The sequence below is a fragment of the Centroberyx gerrardi genome, chromosome 10 (genome assembly GCF_048128805.1).
Source record: "Centroberyx gerrardi isolate f3 chromosome 10, fCenGer3.hap1.cur.20231027, whole genome shotgun sequence".
Taxonomy (NCBI): domain Eukaryota; kingdom Metazoa; phylum Chordata; class Actinopteri; order Beryciformes; family Berycidae; genus Centroberyx; species Centroberyx gerrardi.
Window position 1 is genome coordinate 22,343,731 of NC_136006.1, and position 18,654 is coordinate 22,362,384.

General features: G+C 43.0%; 3 protein-coding genes and 1 non-coding gene across 4 annotated transcripts; 2 read left to right on the plus strand and 2 right to left on the minus strand.

Moving 5' to 3' along the window:
* Nucleotides 1–1,950: 1,950 nt before the first annotated feature.
* On the minus strand, nucleotides 1,951–7,132 carry mob4 (MOB family member 4, phocein). The gene is made up of 8 exons (XM_071926333.2): nucleotides 7,063–7,132; nucleotides 6,280–6,342; nucleotides 5,763–5,863; nucleotides 5,579–5,621; nucleotides 4,699–4,785; nucleotides 4,333–4,412; nucleotides 4,061–4,172; nucleotides 1,951–3,317 (listed from the first exon to the last, which is right to left on the minus strand). The coding sequence occupies exons 1-8, from the start codon at nucleotides 7,120–7,122 to the stop codon at nucleotides 3,183–3,185; spliced, it is 681 nt and encodes a 226-aa protein (XP_071782434.1). The 5' UTR covers nucleotides 7,123–7,132; the 3' UTR covers nucleotides 1,951–3,182.
* A 729-nt stretch (nucleotides 7,133–7,861) lies between these two features.
* Nucleotides 7,862–11,085, minus strand: hspe1 (heat shock 10 protein 1). The gene is made up of 4 exons (XM_071926335.2): nucleotides 10,940–11,085; nucleotides 8,487–8,645; nucleotides 8,176–8,265; nucleotides 7,862–8,064 (listed from the first exon to the last, which is right to left on the minus strand). The coding sequence occupies exons 1-4, from the start codon at nucleotides 11,069–11,071 to the stop codon at nucleotides 8,014–8,016; spliced, it is 432 nt and encodes a 143-aa protein (XP_071782436.1). The 5' UTR covers nucleotides 11,072–11,085; the 3' UTR covers nucleotides 7,862–8,013.
* Nucleotides 11,086–11,567: 482 nt separating this feature from the next.
* hspd1 (heat shock 60 protein 1) lies at nucleotides 11,568–18,605 on the plus strand. Its single transcript, XM_071926363.2, has 11 exons — nucleotides 11,568–11,674; nucleotides 13,123–13,298; nucleotides 13,492–13,827; nucleotides 13,973–14,068; nucleotides 14,219–14,312; nucleotides 14,506–14,674; nucleotides 15,043–15,142; nucleotides 15,275–15,520; nucleotides 15,695–15,869; nucleotides 16,014–16,192; nucleotides 16,966–18,605. The coding sequence occupies exons 2-11, from the start codon at nucleotides 13,125–13,127 to the stop codon at nucleotides 17,131–17,133; spliced, it is 1,737 nt and encodes a 578-aa protein (XP_071782464.1). The 5' UTR covers nucleotides 11,568–11,674; nucleotides 13,123–13,124; the 3' UTR covers nucleotides 17,134–18,605.
* On the plus strand, nucleotides 16,400–16,531 carry LOC139932583 (small nucleolar RNA SNORA68). Its single transcript, XR_011785552.1, has one exon. It is a non-coding gene; the product is annotated as a small nucleolar RNA SNORA68 (small nucleolar RNA).
* Nucleotides 18,606–18,654: the final 49 nt, after the last annotated feature.

Below are 18,654 nucleotides of genomic sequence, written 5' to 3' on the forward strand. Positions count from 1 at the left end.
TAGAGAAGCGTCGCAGTGTGACGGCGCGGTCAACAGACTCTTCATTCCCCTCCACGTTCTTAACCCCTTCCTTTTTAACAGAGACCGTAATGTAGAAGAAAAGAACTCAGCACTTTTTCATGTTTTTAATGAAGCCATAATGAGTATGAAGTATTATTTAGAAGTGGATCTATGTCCAGCCATTTTTTTTTAAAAGATTTGTTCTGGGAGGGGGGAACTAGTCCATGGGAGACACTTTAAATGACACATTTTCACATTCACTCTTAGGTGATTGCCAATTTCTGTTCAGTTCTGGTGCTCAAAGGAAATCATGTCACTAATATTGTTAAGGATTCTGCCGGATGACTATAGAAAGCATGCACACTTACACACACAACTGTCATCCGAACACAGCCATCAGCACATTATGGACACAACACGCTGGAGAGCACCAGGAGAGCGAGGAAATACAGCACACTGAGGGAGGAGGGCTCTATTTTTTCTTGGGATCCAGCTCACCAGTCTTGAAATTTACATTTGGGTTCCTTCACAGCTGAACATATTAGTTTTTCTTGATTTGGGAGCTTCCCCTCTTCTCTCCCCTAGCCCTTTCCTGACCCTCCGAGATGTTCCAACACCTCTTCGTCTTCACCCTGCGACGCCTCTTCTGTCTCAAGGTGACACAGGTCAGACAAACAGCGCTTCGTCTTCACGGCTCCTCTCCTCGCCTATAAACACAAGGCAGGATGTGAATATTTATCATGCAGACGGCATGCAGTTGTCTGTGTGTGTTGGTACTGAGAATAGCCAGGCCGTGCAATATGCAGCCGCACCACGAGCGTTAGCCCCTCTGGCTTCAGTGAAGGTGCTGGTTGCCTGGAATAACTCAGTTTTACAGATTTATCTGTGTGAGGACAGAGGGTCTGGAGGATTTTACATGCAGTTATGTGGGATCGCAGCAAGGTGCTCAGTAATTTGACAAGTGTTGTGAACTGGGGATTGGTTGGGGCCAGCTGAATGTCGGTTCAGTTCATTTAACATGCATTTTTAATAGGCATGCTTTTCATTTTCAGTTGGAAACCATTTTTGCATTAGTTTCTCAATGGGCTGAATACAACTGAGTTGACCCCAAGCAAAGGACCACACACACTCTATTGTTTTGTTACCTGATCGGTGCTAATTTGTTATCATTCTGGAAATGTTTATGGGTTTTCATGCACGTTTGCAAGTATTATTTCATCAGTCATGGTATGAATGCACATATTTTCTCCAGTCAACACTGCAAATAGCTGGTTGTTGTTACACAGCTTAATGGTACTGGCAATCCACCTCCTTTGTTCCGCTCTGTAACAGATGCAGTTCTTCAGAAACAAACCCCTTGTTGTGTTGAAGAAATGACTAAATAACTATTTTGTAATGCAAGAAAGGGAAACAATGGCTTTTTTTTAAGGGGACACCATGCTGCTGTATATATCCTAGATGTTAACATAGTATTAGTAATGACAGACCCGGGTTTCAACTACTTGTGTTGCTCTTAAATTGGATTGCTTTTAGTGTTTTACCTTTTTGGGAAAAAAAACAACAAAAAAAACAAGTGCACCACAAGTACAGTTCAGTTATTCCAATGATGTATTCTCCACCCAGGTATGATTCGTAGATCTTTTTAAATGGATGTTTTTGGCTCCTCAGAATCCCCATCAGGGATCAATAAATGTCAGTATTAATATTCCAGCCTTTCTTTTTTGGAGAGTTGTACATTTTGCTTCTTTTATCCTTGGTGTTTATTGTATTAAAATAGTTATTTCCCTTGTTCATGAGTTGTCCTTTGGTCTTCTCATACTCATACATTAATAATTATGAGTCATTCCAATCCCAATCCATCTTTACATGAGTGGCACTGCTAGTTTCACACCTATATTTCAAGAACTGAAATTTAGTGTTCCTTAATATGAAAAATGCCAACACAACCAGTTGGGTAACAGTTCTTTTTTATTAACAGACATCATGAAAATGTCGACAGTAACAAAATTTTTAGTCCATTTAAAAAAATAAAAAGTGGGTCGGATAGACAAGACTCCTCCCACAAAATAACTTAATGAGGGGGAGGGTAAAAGAGAAGGGAGGTTGTGCTCCAATAAGTGAAAATGTAGCCTACATTCCACTCTTCCTTGCAGTATTTGCTCATCTGAAATGCTTGAACCAGTAAAAACTAGCTTTCAGCAGCGTCGTTTTTGCCAATCAGGTCATGTTACATCAGTTACTATTACGAGAAGGAAAAGGGAATACCAGACACATTTTACACAGTAATAAAATGGGGGCATGTCACAAAGCAGGATCAGAGAGTTAGCCAACAAACCTTCCTAGATATTCTGAAATAACATTTCAGAGGCCATATAGAAAGAGAAATAGCGTAACTGACTGCTAGTACACTTACAAAGCTAGATTTGAAGTTTCTTTGTTCACTACTACACAAGCCACATCTACATTATGTGTTTTTATAGCATTTAGAAGTCAGCAGGCTAATTTAGTGATCCATTCCATTGGATACCCCCAAACGGGCTGGTAAGCAACACAAGCAAATAGAAAACAGAAGCAACAGGGAAGACAGAAACAAAAAAAAGTGAAGCACCATCAGAAAACATGATAGTGAATTAAGAGACAGGGGAGTGGGGTTATATACAAGGGGGCGGCTGTCAGTGTGTGCCTTTGTCAACAACACAGATCACCATGATTACATAGGTTTTGCAAATCCAGCTGCTCAAAAGATTAAAGCAAAAGTTCCCTACAAGAGTAGTGTGAGAGCATGGCTGTATCCAGAGACAACTGCGTCAGCCCTGTGGCGTAGACACTAGTGTGAATCTGAGCGGACAGAAAGGGTGTAAATAGGATGGTGGAAATGCCATCTCATCCTTTGCAGGCATGGCCCAACTCTGCACCCAATAACCTATAACCTTACGTCCTTAGAGATAGACACAGGTGACTAGGGAGGAGGGACACAGACAGTGTTGCTGGACAGGAGCCATAATACACTGTAGTGTGAGTCTGTGTGTGAGTGTGTGTGTGTGCTGTATATGCAGGTGTCTGAATGCCGGTAGAGTGAATGTGTCTCCTCTGTATTGTGTGTAAAATTTCATGTATATATGTGAATGTGTGTGTGTGTGTGTGCACGTGTCGTGTGTGTCCCTTATGGCAGCAGCTATATCTTAGGCCTCGCTCTCCCCAGCTGATGAGGTGTTCTGGACTTCCTCCTCCAGAATGGGCACGATCAGGTTGTCCTTGGACATCAGGTTGTATTTCATTACAAAGCGCGTGAACCGGTGACACAGGAACGTTTCATTCTGCACGCACACACACACACAAGAAAGAAAGAAAAAAAAAAACAATGACAAATGCTGCATCCTGATCCTACGTCATTCTCTGGCCCTGCTCTTCTTTATTCATTTTTAAGTGAACAGGGCTCAATGCATCCACTCTAGAAAGCAATTCATGCTCATTGAGGCAGGCATAATAAATATAAGCCAGACATGGGAAAACTGACAAAGATTGCATTATATGGTGTGCACTTCTTTGGGATATGTACATGTTATATTGGATGCACTTTCTAGTACTTTATCTTAATATGTGCATGTCACCTGAGGGTCGATGATAAAGCACTGACACTCTGAAGCTGTATTATATTTTAATAGGTGAATCCACTTCTCCCATGTGATATAATTGTGCGTTGAATGTTGACTGTTGTCTGCTGTAACTGTGTTTTTAAACTGCAAACCAAATTGCCTCAGTGAGGTAATTTCTAATCTAATGATCCAATTTACAAGCCATTACTGCCATCGGCAGTCTATGTGGGACTATTATTCAATAGCTAGCACAGTTGGTCACAAGCTCTTGTACCCTTGTGATTAAGGTTGGATTTTAGGGAATAACAAATTGATCTCAAGAAAGCTGTCCATTCAACAACGGCACACAGAGGGGAATAAAAGAGCACTTTAAGGCTTAATTTTCCCCTTGGATTTATAAGGACTGTCTTGGGACTTTATTTTAGCTCTTTGCAGGCACCCTGCCCTTTTCCAAGCAAACTCACCTCATACTTGTCAAATATCTGGCGGTGATGGAAGTAGGCGTGAGAGAATATCCTATAGATACGACGGCACACAGAGCCCAGCTTGGCCACAGACGACTCCTTGATGCTAACCCTGGGGAGAAAATCACAAACTGTTAGTTACTGTTGTGTCAAATTATTCACAGTGAATATGAAGCAACAGTACTGTGCCATCATTTGTGTTGTATCATATTGGTCTTCTTCATAGCAACTCCATTTAATTTCATATTCCCATTGTGGCCATGGTGACTAACCTGCTGGGGAAGTATTTGTTGCTGTTGAGAAGGCAGGCAGCTCCGTCCAGCGTGTGCCTGGTGTAGTCAATGGCAGGGCACTGTGGACACAGCAGCAAAAAAACACAATGCTTACTGTACAAGTAACAGCAACATTTCTGTTTTGCCTCACATGAAGCCAAATCCAAATACACCACGCTCAAGGGAAGGGTGACATTTATGTTTATGATAGTAGCCTGTACAGAAGTGATGGGCAATATCCTTTACAATCTCAAAAATATATGACCCTTGCAGCAAAGGAGTGAACTACAACCCTGAGAACATGATGCCGTTAACACAGGAATCCCCTTTAGCCAGCAGCTGAGGAGAAGGACAGTCTGGACTCACCTCTTTGGGCGTCTTGTGGGCAGCACATAGAAAGATCCACTGCTCTGTGGCTGTCATCTGGGTGCAGGTGTCTGGGTGGCACTCACTCTGGAAGGAGGAAGAGCAAGGGTCACCACAGTGGACATTATCTTGAGACTAATCAAACTGGACATACCTTTAAAGACATCTTCCTCAAAGGAAAAATTCACCCTTAAAAATTCACTCATACACTGTTATATATATCACAAATCTGTGATGCTCATTGCATTCCAGGAGTTATTTTGTGATGAAGTGGACTAAAGATTTATTTTTTTGGTGGACCAACTTTCCCTCGACCTGTCTCGTCTACTTCTACTTCAGTTAGCGATTTCCTACATTTCCCAGAATGCCTTTCAGCAGCTCCCAGAGAACGGGCATGAACTTGTTGCATCCAGCTGTGGGTTATAAGTGTAGGGGAGAGCAACAGTGATAGCATAGTAATTGCAAGAGAGCGAGAGCTTGTCCAGTCAAGAAAAAGTCACGCCCCTTACTCAAAACGCAACACGTCTTGAAGCTGCATTGCATTCTGGTCTACTGAGGCTACTATTGGTGGAGAAACTGGTATCTCTACCTCTTCTATGATGGATTTCTCCCTATATGATTGTTGAATGTCAGTGCAAAATTCTGATCTACCGGGAACGTATGGATTATTTTGGTGTCCATGTTCTCTTGATAAACAGATAAGTTGACCAACAGCCAATCTCCTTTATCCTTTAAGCTGTTTTAAGATGTCACCCAGATCCTTACACTTAGTACTCATTAAGGATTGAGACAGCAGGACCTGACGAGTGTCCTCAAATCAGAAGAATGTAACATTTACAATAAACTTGACCTGAATGTTTGGAGGGTGGAGCACACTTACCTGCAGTTTGACTGCTAGTCCATTGAGCTCCAGGCAGAATTGCCTACAATGGAGACACAGAGACAACCAGATAGAGCACAGAAAAAAAAAAGAAAAGGAAAGAGAACATGAGTGTGTGATCCAGTCTGATGCATCCAAGACTTGTATTTAAGCTATCAGATGGTCATGCTGGTCTTCTACATACCTGAGGTGCTCGTACTTCCACACCCCCTCGTCCTGGCCCTCTGGAGGCTCCAGGATCTTGTCGATGTTGGAGCAGTCTGACCGAATGTTCTGCTGAATGTACTGTAACACAGACGCCACAGACACAACAGTAGAAACCCTATATCAGTCACAGCAACATAGCAACATAATTTCCATCAACCTTGATATAGCCCTGATCTGCTGCAAGGCCACACTGCATCTTTTTATTGTAATAATTCTAAAATTAGGGTCTTTGTTAGGCAATTCAGTTGAGGATCCTAGTCAGTTGAGGGCCCTAGCAATGGCCAAATCCAAAATGGACCATTGCTATATTATACAACATACACTCAGGCGAAAGGTAGCTCAAATTTGACCCTACCTGACAAGAATCTACCACCATGCCACTTCTCCCGGGTTAAAAAGACTAGAAGGGTGGGGAACATGGACTGACTCACACTAACACCCACTCTCTGTTAATCTCTGTCTCACACACACACACATATAACATGACAACACACCTGTTGGACAGCCAGGGTGCTGTCCATCTCCTCAAAGGATTCATCCGGCCAGTTGTAGAAATCCTACGCATGGAGGAAGGGCAAATTCAGTCCACACTCATTAGTCGACAAAGCTGGCGCAGTAGCATGGCTAATGCTAACTATCAGCTGACGTTAACCCACATTAGTGAGGCAAGCTAACCTTAGCTGAATGTCACTGTCATCACGTTATGATACCGGAAAAAATATGACTGGAGTAAAATAATACAGTTAGCTTACGTTTGGTAGCAAGCAAATGTTTCGCAAACAGTTCAGAGTAATACGCAGCTAGCGAGTGACATTTGCTGAACAAGTAACGCTAAAGCCAAAGTTAGCAAACGTTAGTTTTTCTTGCTACATAACAAACACCTACAGAGCTAGCGCTAGCATGTTAGCTGGGATGAGACCGATTCCTGTTATTGAGACACCCAGAGACCATTAGGTGGCAACACAGTTTGACCGTTGCTGTTTGTTTTGAGTATTGTACATTAACTTTATTAGCTAGAACAGCTATTTCGGTGACATTGTTTATCATAAATATCTCCGAAATGTAAGCTGGAGCGACACACAAGTCAAGCGACTTGTTTACTCCGGGACATAGACGGAGCCTCAGTCAGCTGGCCATTTCCAGGCCAGGCCCTTCCTATCTGTAGTCTGTGACCCAGTTGTCGAGAAAAGTCGAGCCCATGAGTTCAATTAAACATCATATATTCGTGAGACTTATTCACACTATTTTTCTAATGTTTTTGATGTGTGAAAACGTACCTTTGCCTTGGTTCCAGGCCGATTCCTCCTGAGAACTGCAGTACCCTCCGCCATGACCATCTCGACAGAATACCCGGATGCTTCTGAGGCTCTCTGTTGTACCAGCGGAGCAGCAGACTCGGATATGATCGGCACGCTCGGAAACACAGTCGCGCGCGCGCACGCGCACGCGCACGCCACATTTTATTTTGTTTTCTTTATCAAGCACAGTTTATCCCAAACACCACTGCACCACACTGAGATGTAACCAGTGATGTAGTGGAAACTAAAAAGCTCGTAAAATATGAGCTCCAGTCGTGATTATTATTATCTAAACAACCACCAATGTAAACATATTTTCATAAAGTACAGACTGCAAACAATACATATCATCAGTGATATCGTTTTGACTTAAAAAAAAGTGGATAATCTATTACTGCAGTCATGATCATGAAGCAAACAATGATACACCAATAGTACATTTTCATAAAGAAATGTTTTTCCTTATAAGACCCTATTCTCACATTCTTAGTTTGATACTACTTACTAAGATGTATACTATAAACTTACCTCAGATTTATGTCAGCCTAAATATGTGGATAAACTCCATTCCTAAAACCAAAAAATGATTGAACTGAGTTCAGGTTTATCCTCCACTACACCCCTAGATGCAACTATGCAAGTCATTTCCATTTCAGTTTGAGGAAGCTATGGCATGGCAATCATCTTAACATTACCTACATATTATATACAGTATTGAAAGTCACTGGCTGATCATTTTCAGGAGCAGTATGAAATTATGAGGCAACAGGCAACATCCGACCGTTCACTTTTATTATTGTAACAAAACATGATTAGAATTATTTACAATTGAATGACATAGAAAAAAGAAAACAAAGACATGACTGAGGCAACCTTATTTCTTCTCTTCAGGGATGGATAGGGACTTTACATGTTCTACAGCAAAATTACTTAATCTACATATTTGCCCAGGATATCTGCATCGCGGAACAGGAAGTAGTCCTGGAGGACAGAATAAGAGAGAGGTAATTAAACCAAGAATGCATCAACATTCCTAGTTTAGTAATGAAAAAAATTGTTACAAGATACAGTTAACAGTCAATGATATTGTACCTTGTCATCCAGCATGACTTTAGTTCCACCATACTCTGGTAGGAGGACCTTCTCTCCAACCTTCACACTCATTGGCAGCAAGTTCCCGTTCTGGAGAAAAAACCCATCAGGCAAAGAGTCAATTACACTTTTCAGAACCAAAATGCAGCAGTGTTGGCCAGCACATTCTAAAACAGACTTAATAGAAATACTCAGTTGTATCATGCAGAGCAGACAAATTTCTAATATTTTAAAGTGAACAATAATTTCAGCTGTCTTATGTGTTTTTTTGCCAAACATGCTCTAGTAACAGGCCGAGAATTAGGCATTACCTGTTGGTTGACAGAGCCGGGTCCTACTGCCACCACTGTGGCCTGTAGCACCTTGCCCTGGGACTTCTCCGGCAGCATGATGCCCCCCTTCGTCACCTTCTCTGCTGTCAAGCGCTCCACCAGCACCCGGTCAAACATGGGGAGGAATCTTCTAAAGGCCTGGAAGTGACGACAGAGAGAGGAAATAAGGTTAAGATACACTATCAAACAATATTTCTCAAAAAATGATGCCAGCATTGATTCAAGCTTTGCGATTTGCTGTAACAACCCAATATGACCACTAGAGGGCTGTCCTGAATCAACTGTGTAAGACAAGAAGGGCCTTGTGTAACACAAAAGCCAAAGTGGGGCCTCCATTGACTGTAAAATGGGTTTTGCAACATCTGCAAGCACTCGCCAACACCCAGGAATCTCAATATGACTTGATGCAGTATGACTGCAAAGCTGATAAAAAACACTTTCACATCCATCTATATTATTAAAGCACATGTGCCACACAAGACAAGCTCAGGGTTTGGTTAATCAGTCACTATGTACAAACATCTTACGGTTAAAATACAGGAATGATTAACCAAGAGTTGTGGCTGCTCTGCTGGGAGAGAGCGGGAGAGAGCGAGAGAGAGAGAGAGAGAGAGAGAGGAAGGCCTCGGCTAACAGATAGCTTAAGTGAAGACAGCGTCTACACAATCAATGAGTGGCTACTTAACAGAGACAGCCTTTGTACAGTCAATTATTGTAATATTTAAAAAAAAAAGTGATTTCAACATTCCTTCATTAAGTCACATCTTTCAAGCAATGTTTCAAGTCTCTAGCAGCAGAAAAAAGATACAAGAATGAGGGAGGACAGGGGATTTGTAAGATTAGAACACCAGCTGCCAACAGTCTGATACCAGCAGATGCACACTTGACCTTGGCTGAAGGTTGCCAGAGAAAGAGGTGGAAGTAGGAGGAGGAGGGTGGGCAGGAGGAGGAGGGGTTCCAGCTTCAGTTTGGTGACTGGCCACAGGCAGTAGATGGGGAGAGGAGGTGGGGTTGAGGTTAGGGTTACTGGTCTAATTCCATGTGAATGTTTACCCGCAGGGAGGGACAAAGATTGCCGGCTTACTGATAAACTACTAAGATGATAATGTCAGGAGCATCTTGGAAATTTCTGGAATCAGCCACAATGTGCATTCCAACTGACTTGTGTAGTTTGTTCACATATACAAACACTATGGTATGTAGATAACCTTCACAGGTGGTCAAATGTCCAAATTCCTCAAGGTTTTCAACATCAAGGAGATAACATTCAAGGCTTGTTTGTCTGGGGCTTCACAAAGTCCTCATCGTAGTACCAGGGAAAAATATTGGTTGAATTAATTCTTAAAAAGCCTAGAACCAATGCATTAACTTTTGAGACTAATCAAGTTTCTGGCAAGAAACCTTATTAAAATATTTTTTCTTGATCTTGCTGTTAAGACATCAAAATACAAGAACTTACTAAGTTAATATGTCTGAGTGTTGGATTGTCAGTTCATTTCACCTATGTGTATCCTATTCTTCTTTTTTATATCCTGTTACTACTCGCTGCTTCAACAGTCCAATTCCTCCACTGGGATTATTAAAGCTACTAACTACTAAATTAAGGTTAAAAAAAAAAAAAAAAAAAAAAAAAAAAAAAAGGGAAACTGAATCCTAGCATGAGTCAAATATTCTAAGGTAGTTAATGCTTTCATGTAAAAGAAGTGCTGCCAAATGTTGCTCTGACGCAGGCTGGATCATGAGGTCAGAGCAACGTAGCGGAAGCCGGAAGTGGCTGCATGTAATTTTTCAGTGCGCAAGGGCATGCACAATGTAATAAGGAATAGCAATCTGACCAACAGATAATCATTGAAATTACAATGTGGTCTCAAAGAGAATGAAGATAACAGTAACTAGCCCATATTAGCCCAGCGTGTGGGACTACTAGTTTGCCACCATCACTTCATTCATTCTTCACTCACATGTGACTCTGCTACAGCGATGAATGCAAAGATCAACTGTAATGTTCTCAACACATCAGTCTGATCCCAGTTGCCAGATGTTTGCTTAGCTAACCCCTGCTGGAGCTGCTAGTCAGTGAGAAAGCACAAAAATCTGTTAGCTAAATGAGTCCCAACAGCTGCAACTTTGCTACCGAGAGAATGCGGGTGGAATTGGCGTCTTCACTAACGTTACAGGTCCCTGCAATGTATCGTATAATATATAATTGCCTGAATTAAAACGTTAGCAAGTCTCCATTTCTCGTTTCATTCTTTTACTGTTTGACCTTGCCAATGAACCAATGTTAACGGCAGACTACATAACATTAGCTGCTGCTAACGAGCTGGCTAGCCATATGAAGCTTAATAAGTTAATTAGATGATCCGGTGTCTATTTTATAGAGCACTGTAGTTTTCATTCTAGCTGTCCCCGATTCTGGATAAATGTCTTACCATTTCTGTGTGTGGGAGAGGTCTCTGAATCGACGTGGAGCTGAACCCCGGGTTATTCGTGAGCGTGGATGTAACACACTGGGAAACGGGAATCTCTCCACGTGAGGAAATATCCAGAAAGGTTTCGCGCATGCGCGTTAAATGCCCTCAACTTGACAGTTGACTCTTTACTGGAATATTCCAGACATTTTACCCAGTGCAAACAGCACGATACCAATTTACATCAGTACAATTTACACATTAAGACGAGGGGAGTTTAACGGGGCGATTGTGGGACATTTTATTTAGCAATTTTCTCTGGTTTTCATGTGATCGCAATTAGCAGCAATGTTGCACAATGTCAACTTTGACCTCTATTTTTTTTCCTCCAATAGCGCTTCGGAAAATTCTGGAACCCTGTGCCCGGGAACGAGCATTGACGTGTATTCTGCATATATGTATTAAATTAGGTGTGTTGTAGATACCAATTGCAACTTTATGTCATAAATAATTATCATTATACGCATCTCATAAGCTGGCTTCACGGAACAACTTAATAAAACCCAGTTAATTAGCTTTGTTTGTCGTTACTCATAGTCCGGGGTGCACCGGTAAACTACCCGGATGTGATAGGCCATGTGCAGTCCCATCTCAGAGGCTCATTTGCACCACACCGCTGTCCTTTCGTCCATACGTTATATCATTCCGTCTCTCAGACGTGAAGATTGTACTACCTTCAAGCTTTTCAACTCACAAGTAAGTATTGACATTTCATTAAGCCTTCAAAGCTATCTACAGGCTCATTTTTACTGTCATCCAATGCTTGCCTTTTGGTACCAACCAAGTGCTAACATTTAACGCAACACTTTTCAGGCATGATAGCTTTACTTACTCCTAGCTAGCAGGCTAATTTTCTCATTCCTCAACGGCAAGGGCACACATCCAAAAAATCTTACTATAGACGTTAACTAGTTAGCCAGCTAGCTCAGTAGTTATCTATTCCATATTAGATTAACACTGCATTTTTATAAAGACAGCGAGTTAGGGAGGTCGTGTCTCGTGTCTGACTGACTGACTGAAATTCAACTCATTTTCTGCATAAGGTCTTGGACGCTGTCTGTCTCTATCATTTTCAGTAGTGCCGGTGTCCGGCACCGGCAACTTGAGTGGCAATCGAGAACAGACATATTAATCATTTGCAGTCCAACATGCGAATATTTTCCGTCTTCGCGATGCAAGAATAACTGATACTTGGATGGTAACTCGTTACATTGAGCAGGGATGGGGAGGCAGTTCCGCACATGCTTTTACAATTTGACCTTGTGACGCACGACCTGAAGAGCACACGTGGGGTAACCAGGAACCAATCTGGGGATCCATTTCATAATCCAATAATGATCGAGACAACAGTACTTCTTGATTCGTGATTATTGAATTACGAATTACACCTAAGCCCGGTGCTAGCTAAGTACAGAATTATGGCAATTCTGCAAGCAGACAGGGCGCAGGTTGTCATTTTGTCTTCAGGGCCTTGGGACCTGGCCATATAGAGAATTTATATCATAAAACCCCCCTCATACGATTGACTGTAATTTGGGGGCTGTGGGTGTGGTCAGCCAAATCATACATATGTAACATTTCAAACCATGTAACTCAAGTATGAGACATGAAACTTAGTTTGGTGTTGGGAATTAAAATGTATCCATCCTCTGACACATTTGCTCACCATCTGCAAACTCTGGAAAAGAGTTTAGCTGTGACTGGTTTTGTATGGTTATGATTGGATATACAGTATTTCTAGATGGTGTCTTGGACTTGGAGATTGCAGGAATGTTTCACCATTTTAAAAGGGGGGAGGTTCATTCATTCACTGTGCTTGAGGCTGTTGCAGTAACTGCCATTTGTGACCACTAGGGGCAAAGTTAACCGTTGTCACAAGCTAAGTTTGTCCTCCTGTGACACCAGGGGGAGGGGATGAATGTATCTTGAGAAGAATGATAGAGTGCACATTGGCAAATATAATTTATATTTACTTTTATTTTCAATATATATACAATTCTTGTGACATAATTACCCATCCCCTCTAAAGATCTGGATAATAATAATGTATGCAGATTTGATTTGACGATTTGACGGTTCATCACTGTGACCATTAACGAGGATGTGGTCTGATAAATTTCCCTCTGTCTCTTTTCTCCCCATAGAAATGTTTCGTCTACCAACCGTCATGAGGCAGGTGAGGCCAGTGTGCCGGGCGCTGGCCCCTCACCTCACACGAGCCTACGCTAAGGATGTGAAGTTCGGAGCTGATGCTCGTGCCCTCATGCTGCAGGGAGTTGATCTGCTGGCTGATGCTGTGGCTGTCACCATGGGCCCAAAGGTAATGCATGAGGTTATTCTGTCTGTTATTGAATCCACTGGTTGGGTAATTACTAAGTTACTAATGCAGGGTTAATTAATGTTAAGATGTAATTTGGACCCAGTTGTCATTTTCTTGATTTTCCTTGTTACTTCCATTTTCCTCACACTAAACTGTTTCTCTCCTCCTCCCACCCCTTCTGCTTCTGTTCCAGGGTCGCACAGTCATCATTGAGCAGAGCTGGGGCAGCCCAAAGGTCACCAAGGATGGCGTGACGGTGGCCAAGAGCATTGACCTGAAGGACAAGTACAAGAACATCGGTGCCAAGCTGGTGCAGGATGTGGCCAACAACACCAACGAGGAGGCTGGTGACGGCACTACCACTGCCACAGTCTTGGCACGTGCCATCGCCAAGGAGGGCTTTGACACCATCAGCAAAGGCGCCAACCCCGTGGAGATCCGCCGCGGCGTCATGGTGGCTGTAGAAACCGTCATCAATGAGCTCAAGAGGCTCTCCAAACCAGTCACAACCCCCGAGGAGATTGCACAGGTAAACATCACTAATGCTCTGGCAAATGACTAACTACCAAACTGTTAGAACTTAGTAGTTACATAATGTACCGTTATGAATCTGTGACTTATTTAATCACAATCAACACTGGAAGTAATGTATTAATTTCCTCCCTCTCTTTCAGGTTGCTACAATCTCAGCCAACGGAGATGTAGAGATTGGCAACATCATATCCAATGCCATGAAGAAAGTCGGCCGCAAGGGAGTCATCACTGTCAAGGTATGTTTCAGCATTTCACCTGCAGTTATAAGTAAGACTTCTTCACTGCTCTACTGATCATTTAATTACATCAAATTGAGTAAAACCAGTAAACAGAATTGGTGTCCTTGTCTATTATGTGAATTGATGTAATCATGCTTTACGTCTCAGGATGGGAAGACTCTGCACGATGAGCTGGAGATCATTGAGGGTCTGAAGTTTGACCGTGGTTACATCTCCCCCTACTTCATCAACACAGCCAAAGGTAAGGGTGCTCATGTTGACCACTTGTCTAGCCTCTATTGTACACATTACATTATGCCTTACTATATATCAAGCTGAACTAGTCCATTCTACACTGTAACCGCCCCCTTTCTGCCCTCATCTCAGTTGCCTGAAACACAAAATTATGGCGTCTACTACCATGTTTAACCTACTTCATGTCTTTGTTCCACCAGGCCAGAAGTGCGAGTTCCAGGATGCCTACCTGCTGCTGAGTGAGAAGAAGATCTCCAGTGTCCAGAGCATTGTTCCAGCCCTGGAGATTGCCAACCAGCACCGCAAACCCCTGGTCATTGTGGCTGAGGATGTGGACGGAGAGGCCCTCAGTACTCTGGTTCTCAACAGGTACATTCGTCTCATTCATTTCTGCTTCTCGGTACCACTTAAACAGTTAGTGCGTGTTAATAGCCTTTCCTTAAACTATGTGAAGTTTTTTTTTCCGAGCCTCTCTAGTACGGCTTGAAATAATCAGCCAAATGGCGGACTTCATTACATAGGAGAACAGATTTAAATGAAAACTTAGAAGTAGTGAATTTTTGGTTTTTGAAGAAACAATAAAAAATAACCTGTTGGGTAAGCTTTAGATGATGTGCTGTCCAAAAAGCCCTTAAGCTTTTTGGGGTTATGAAATCATTGGTCTTTGTATTACTCATATAAAGTCTATGTTGTTAGATGTGCTGGGTTAAGACATAGTGAATGTCTTGTTATTTTAGGCTGAAGGTTGGGCTCCAGGTGGTGGCAGTCAAGGCCCCAGGCTTTGGAGACAACAGGAAGAACCAGCTGACGGATATGGCCATCGCCACTGGAGGCACTGTAAGTACAGAATCACAGTCTCAGAATCACTATGTTAAAGGAATTAAACTTGGAGGTCCATTATGTCAGTGCTGGTGATTTGATTTAATGCAACAGAGGACGTGCAGATAAAATGTTCTTGCTTCCTGCCAGGTGTTTGGAGACGAGACTCTGGGCGTGGCCCTGGAAGACATCCAGGCTCACGACTTCGGCAAGGTCGGCGAGGTGCAGGTGACCAAGGACGACACCATGCTGCTGAAGGGAGGTGGCAGCTCAACCGCCATTGAGAAGCGTACAGCGGAGATCATTGAGCAGCTGGAGAGCACCACCAGCGACTACGAGAAGGAGAAACTCAACGAGAGGCTGGCCAAGCTGTCTGACGGAGTTGCTGTTCTCAAGGTGAGAACACGACCTTAGGGAAGAGAGATGGAAGGGCTGGTCTTAAAGAGATGGCCATATGCTCAATGTCATTTCACCTGTGTCCTCCTTAACTGCCGCAGACATGGGGGGGAATTGTTTTGAAGATGGTGCTCGTTCATGGTCAACCATAATGACACCTGCAATCTATTTTAGATTGGAGGAACAAGTGATGTGGAGGTGAACGAGAAGAAGGACCGTGTGACCGACGCTCTGAATGCCACGCGGGCGGCCGTAGAGGAGGGCATCGTGCCCGGCGGAGGCTGTGCCCTGCTGCGCTGCATCCCCGCCCTCGACACCATCAAGCCTGTCAACTCTGACCAGAAGATCGGTGAGTAGAACACAAAACGCACGCATAAAGGCGCAGAAACACGCTGAAAACCTACTGGTTTATCTCTCATGCAGATACTTTTTGAATAGAATGAACATGAATCTGATTTCCTCTCGTCTCTTCCTCCTTCCTTGTTGCCATCAGGTGTGGACATCATCAGGCGGGCGCTCCGTATCCCAGCCATGACCATCGCTAAGAATGCCGGTGTGGAGGGCTCGCTTGTAGTGGAGAAGATCCTGCAGGGAGGAGCTGAGCTGGGCTACGACGCTCTGCTGGGGGAGTACGTCAACATGGTGGAGAAGGGCATCATTGACCCCACCAAGGTACAATGCACTGACATTTTGGACATACAGTGAAGACAACAGCAACCGGTCAAATATGAGTGATGAGATGACTGGTCACAAACTTAGATTTTTGAAAATGACAAACTTATCGACAAACTTATTGTTGCCTATCAACTGGTAGGCCCTAATTAAAGTGCAGTTCACTGTGCAGTCTCTAGCTGCACAGTGGAGCTAAAAATAAAGACTGATGCACCCAAACCCAAAGGTCATATCAAATAAATGGTATGATTTTGTCTGGTGTGCTAATAGAAAATTGTACCTTGTCGCCTTTCACTGATGCTGTGGTGCCGTTGAAAGTGAATTCAAGGTTCAACAAGTTACTCTTATCATTGAACGTACATGATCACGATCCTGTAATGCACATGACTTTTAACATCTCTATTGTTTTTGTACAGAGAGCAAAAAAAAAAATCAGACTGACCGACAGTTTCCCCAATAATACTTTTATTTCATGATTATAGCCTACATCACAATTTGGTTGGGGTATGAAGGTAAATAGGCTAGGCTGGCAAAATCAGACATAGATTAGTGAGGAACATATATACAGGAATACAGTAATATTACTTACTCTTGGCCACGCAAGCAAACTTGATTGTGGCCTTGCTATGCTCACAACTGTTGGGGTGACTGATACAAAGTATATGCTTTCATGTGCTCTTTCCCATTACCTAATCTAAAACTCTGCTGCCCCTCTGTGGTTTATGTGAGAAATGCTGTGAAGTTAGTCTTACTCATTCTGTCTCCCTCTACAGGTGGTGAGGACGGCACTGCTGGACGCTGCAGGAGTAGCCTCCCTGCTGTCCACTGCTGAGGCGGTAGTCACGGAGATACCCAAGGAAGAGAAGGAGATGCCAGGAGGCGGCATGGGTGGCATGGGAGGAATGGGCGGTATGGGCGGCATGGGTGGCATGGGTTTCTAAGCCAACCCTTCTGAAGTGCTGTACAGACTAATAGGCAGAGTGGTGCCGGGGGTGGCCGAGGGACAAACGATCCTCCAAGAACCCGCCCCCCCTCCACCAAATCCTGCCCAGATTGACTGGCCATGAGTTTGTTGGAGCTGCAAAATGGTTGATGAACCCCGCTACTTCTCACGATTCTGCCTACTCCCTCTCTCTCCTGGTTCCTGGAAGAGCCAGCCTCGCCCGCCTCGGCTCTTCTCCGTCCCACTCCTCCCCCAGCCCACCCATACACCCAGTCTGCTCAATAGCTGTGGATGGGAGCCCAGCAAGCCCTGACACTACACCAGAACCCTGTTTACACCTCCGCCCTGTTACCCTACCGGCTCTGTCCAATGAACCATCAACATGCACACAATACTCATATAGTTCTTCATGTAAAATGCTCAACAGAAAGAATAGTGCAAATGCTGGTGAAGGCATTTTGATATTTCTATGGGATAGTAAAGTATGGTATATGAAGATAAGACTTTACAGAAACTAATATAGTACACTTATTAAATATGCTCTTATTACTACAAAGAGAGGAGGGGTTGAAGGAGAAAAGAAGCCTAGCCAGGAATGTGTCACTGTCATTTACTTCTGTTGTAATGTTTTGTTAATTCTCGTCGTTTTTTTATAGCTGTCATGGTTTTACCCTGCTAATATTTTGAGTGGGATAAAACCAGAACCTTTCATTTGAGATAATTAAAGCAATTTTCTTGCAGAGCACGAGCATTTTCTGTGACTTTCTCTCTGAAGTGATAATGATACTGATTCAATACTCTGTATTCATGTGGTGATGGAGAAAGGACTGCTGTCTGGATTCCATTGAACTCCTTCAACCTAGTATCTCAACGCACAATTGGATAAACAGTGCCTCGTTTATAAGAGTATTAATCACTAGGGGATTGTTTTACACCGTGGAAAGCTGCAGAGTGTTTACTGAGATGTGCAGAGCAGTCGGTCTTTAGGGAGTCATTTTCACGTCTGCAACATTTTGCAGTATCTTCATCTCACTGACCAGACTGTCAGCCCTTTGGTTGACTGTCCTGAATGCCATTTGAAAGAAGGTCAGCTGAATAATGCTCAATTAATTTTACATCATCTTGCTGATTGTATGCCTTGTGGGAGGGAGGAGTTGGACTGGGTAGGCTGGCTCCAGTTACAAAGCCGTTTGTGGTTGAGACCTTGAATGGTTCAAAGTTTTATTGTGAAAACCTTTCCTGTCCTCGTGCTGTTAAATATCGACCTTCATTTGTGCGTCATTGCTCACATTTACCCTCTTACATTGTTAGTAAAGTGGTGTTTCTTTTCCGGTACATTATTCCATTGCAAAAGAGAAAACAGCAGTGATCATTCAAATTCTGTTTTGTACAACGTAGGCATTGATTATTCGTGATTTGTTTTTTTATTTAATAAATATAATAAAATCAATTTTCCTGACGTGTTTTGTTCATTCAGGATCATACTTGACAATATTCTTATTTCACTATATTTCGGCGA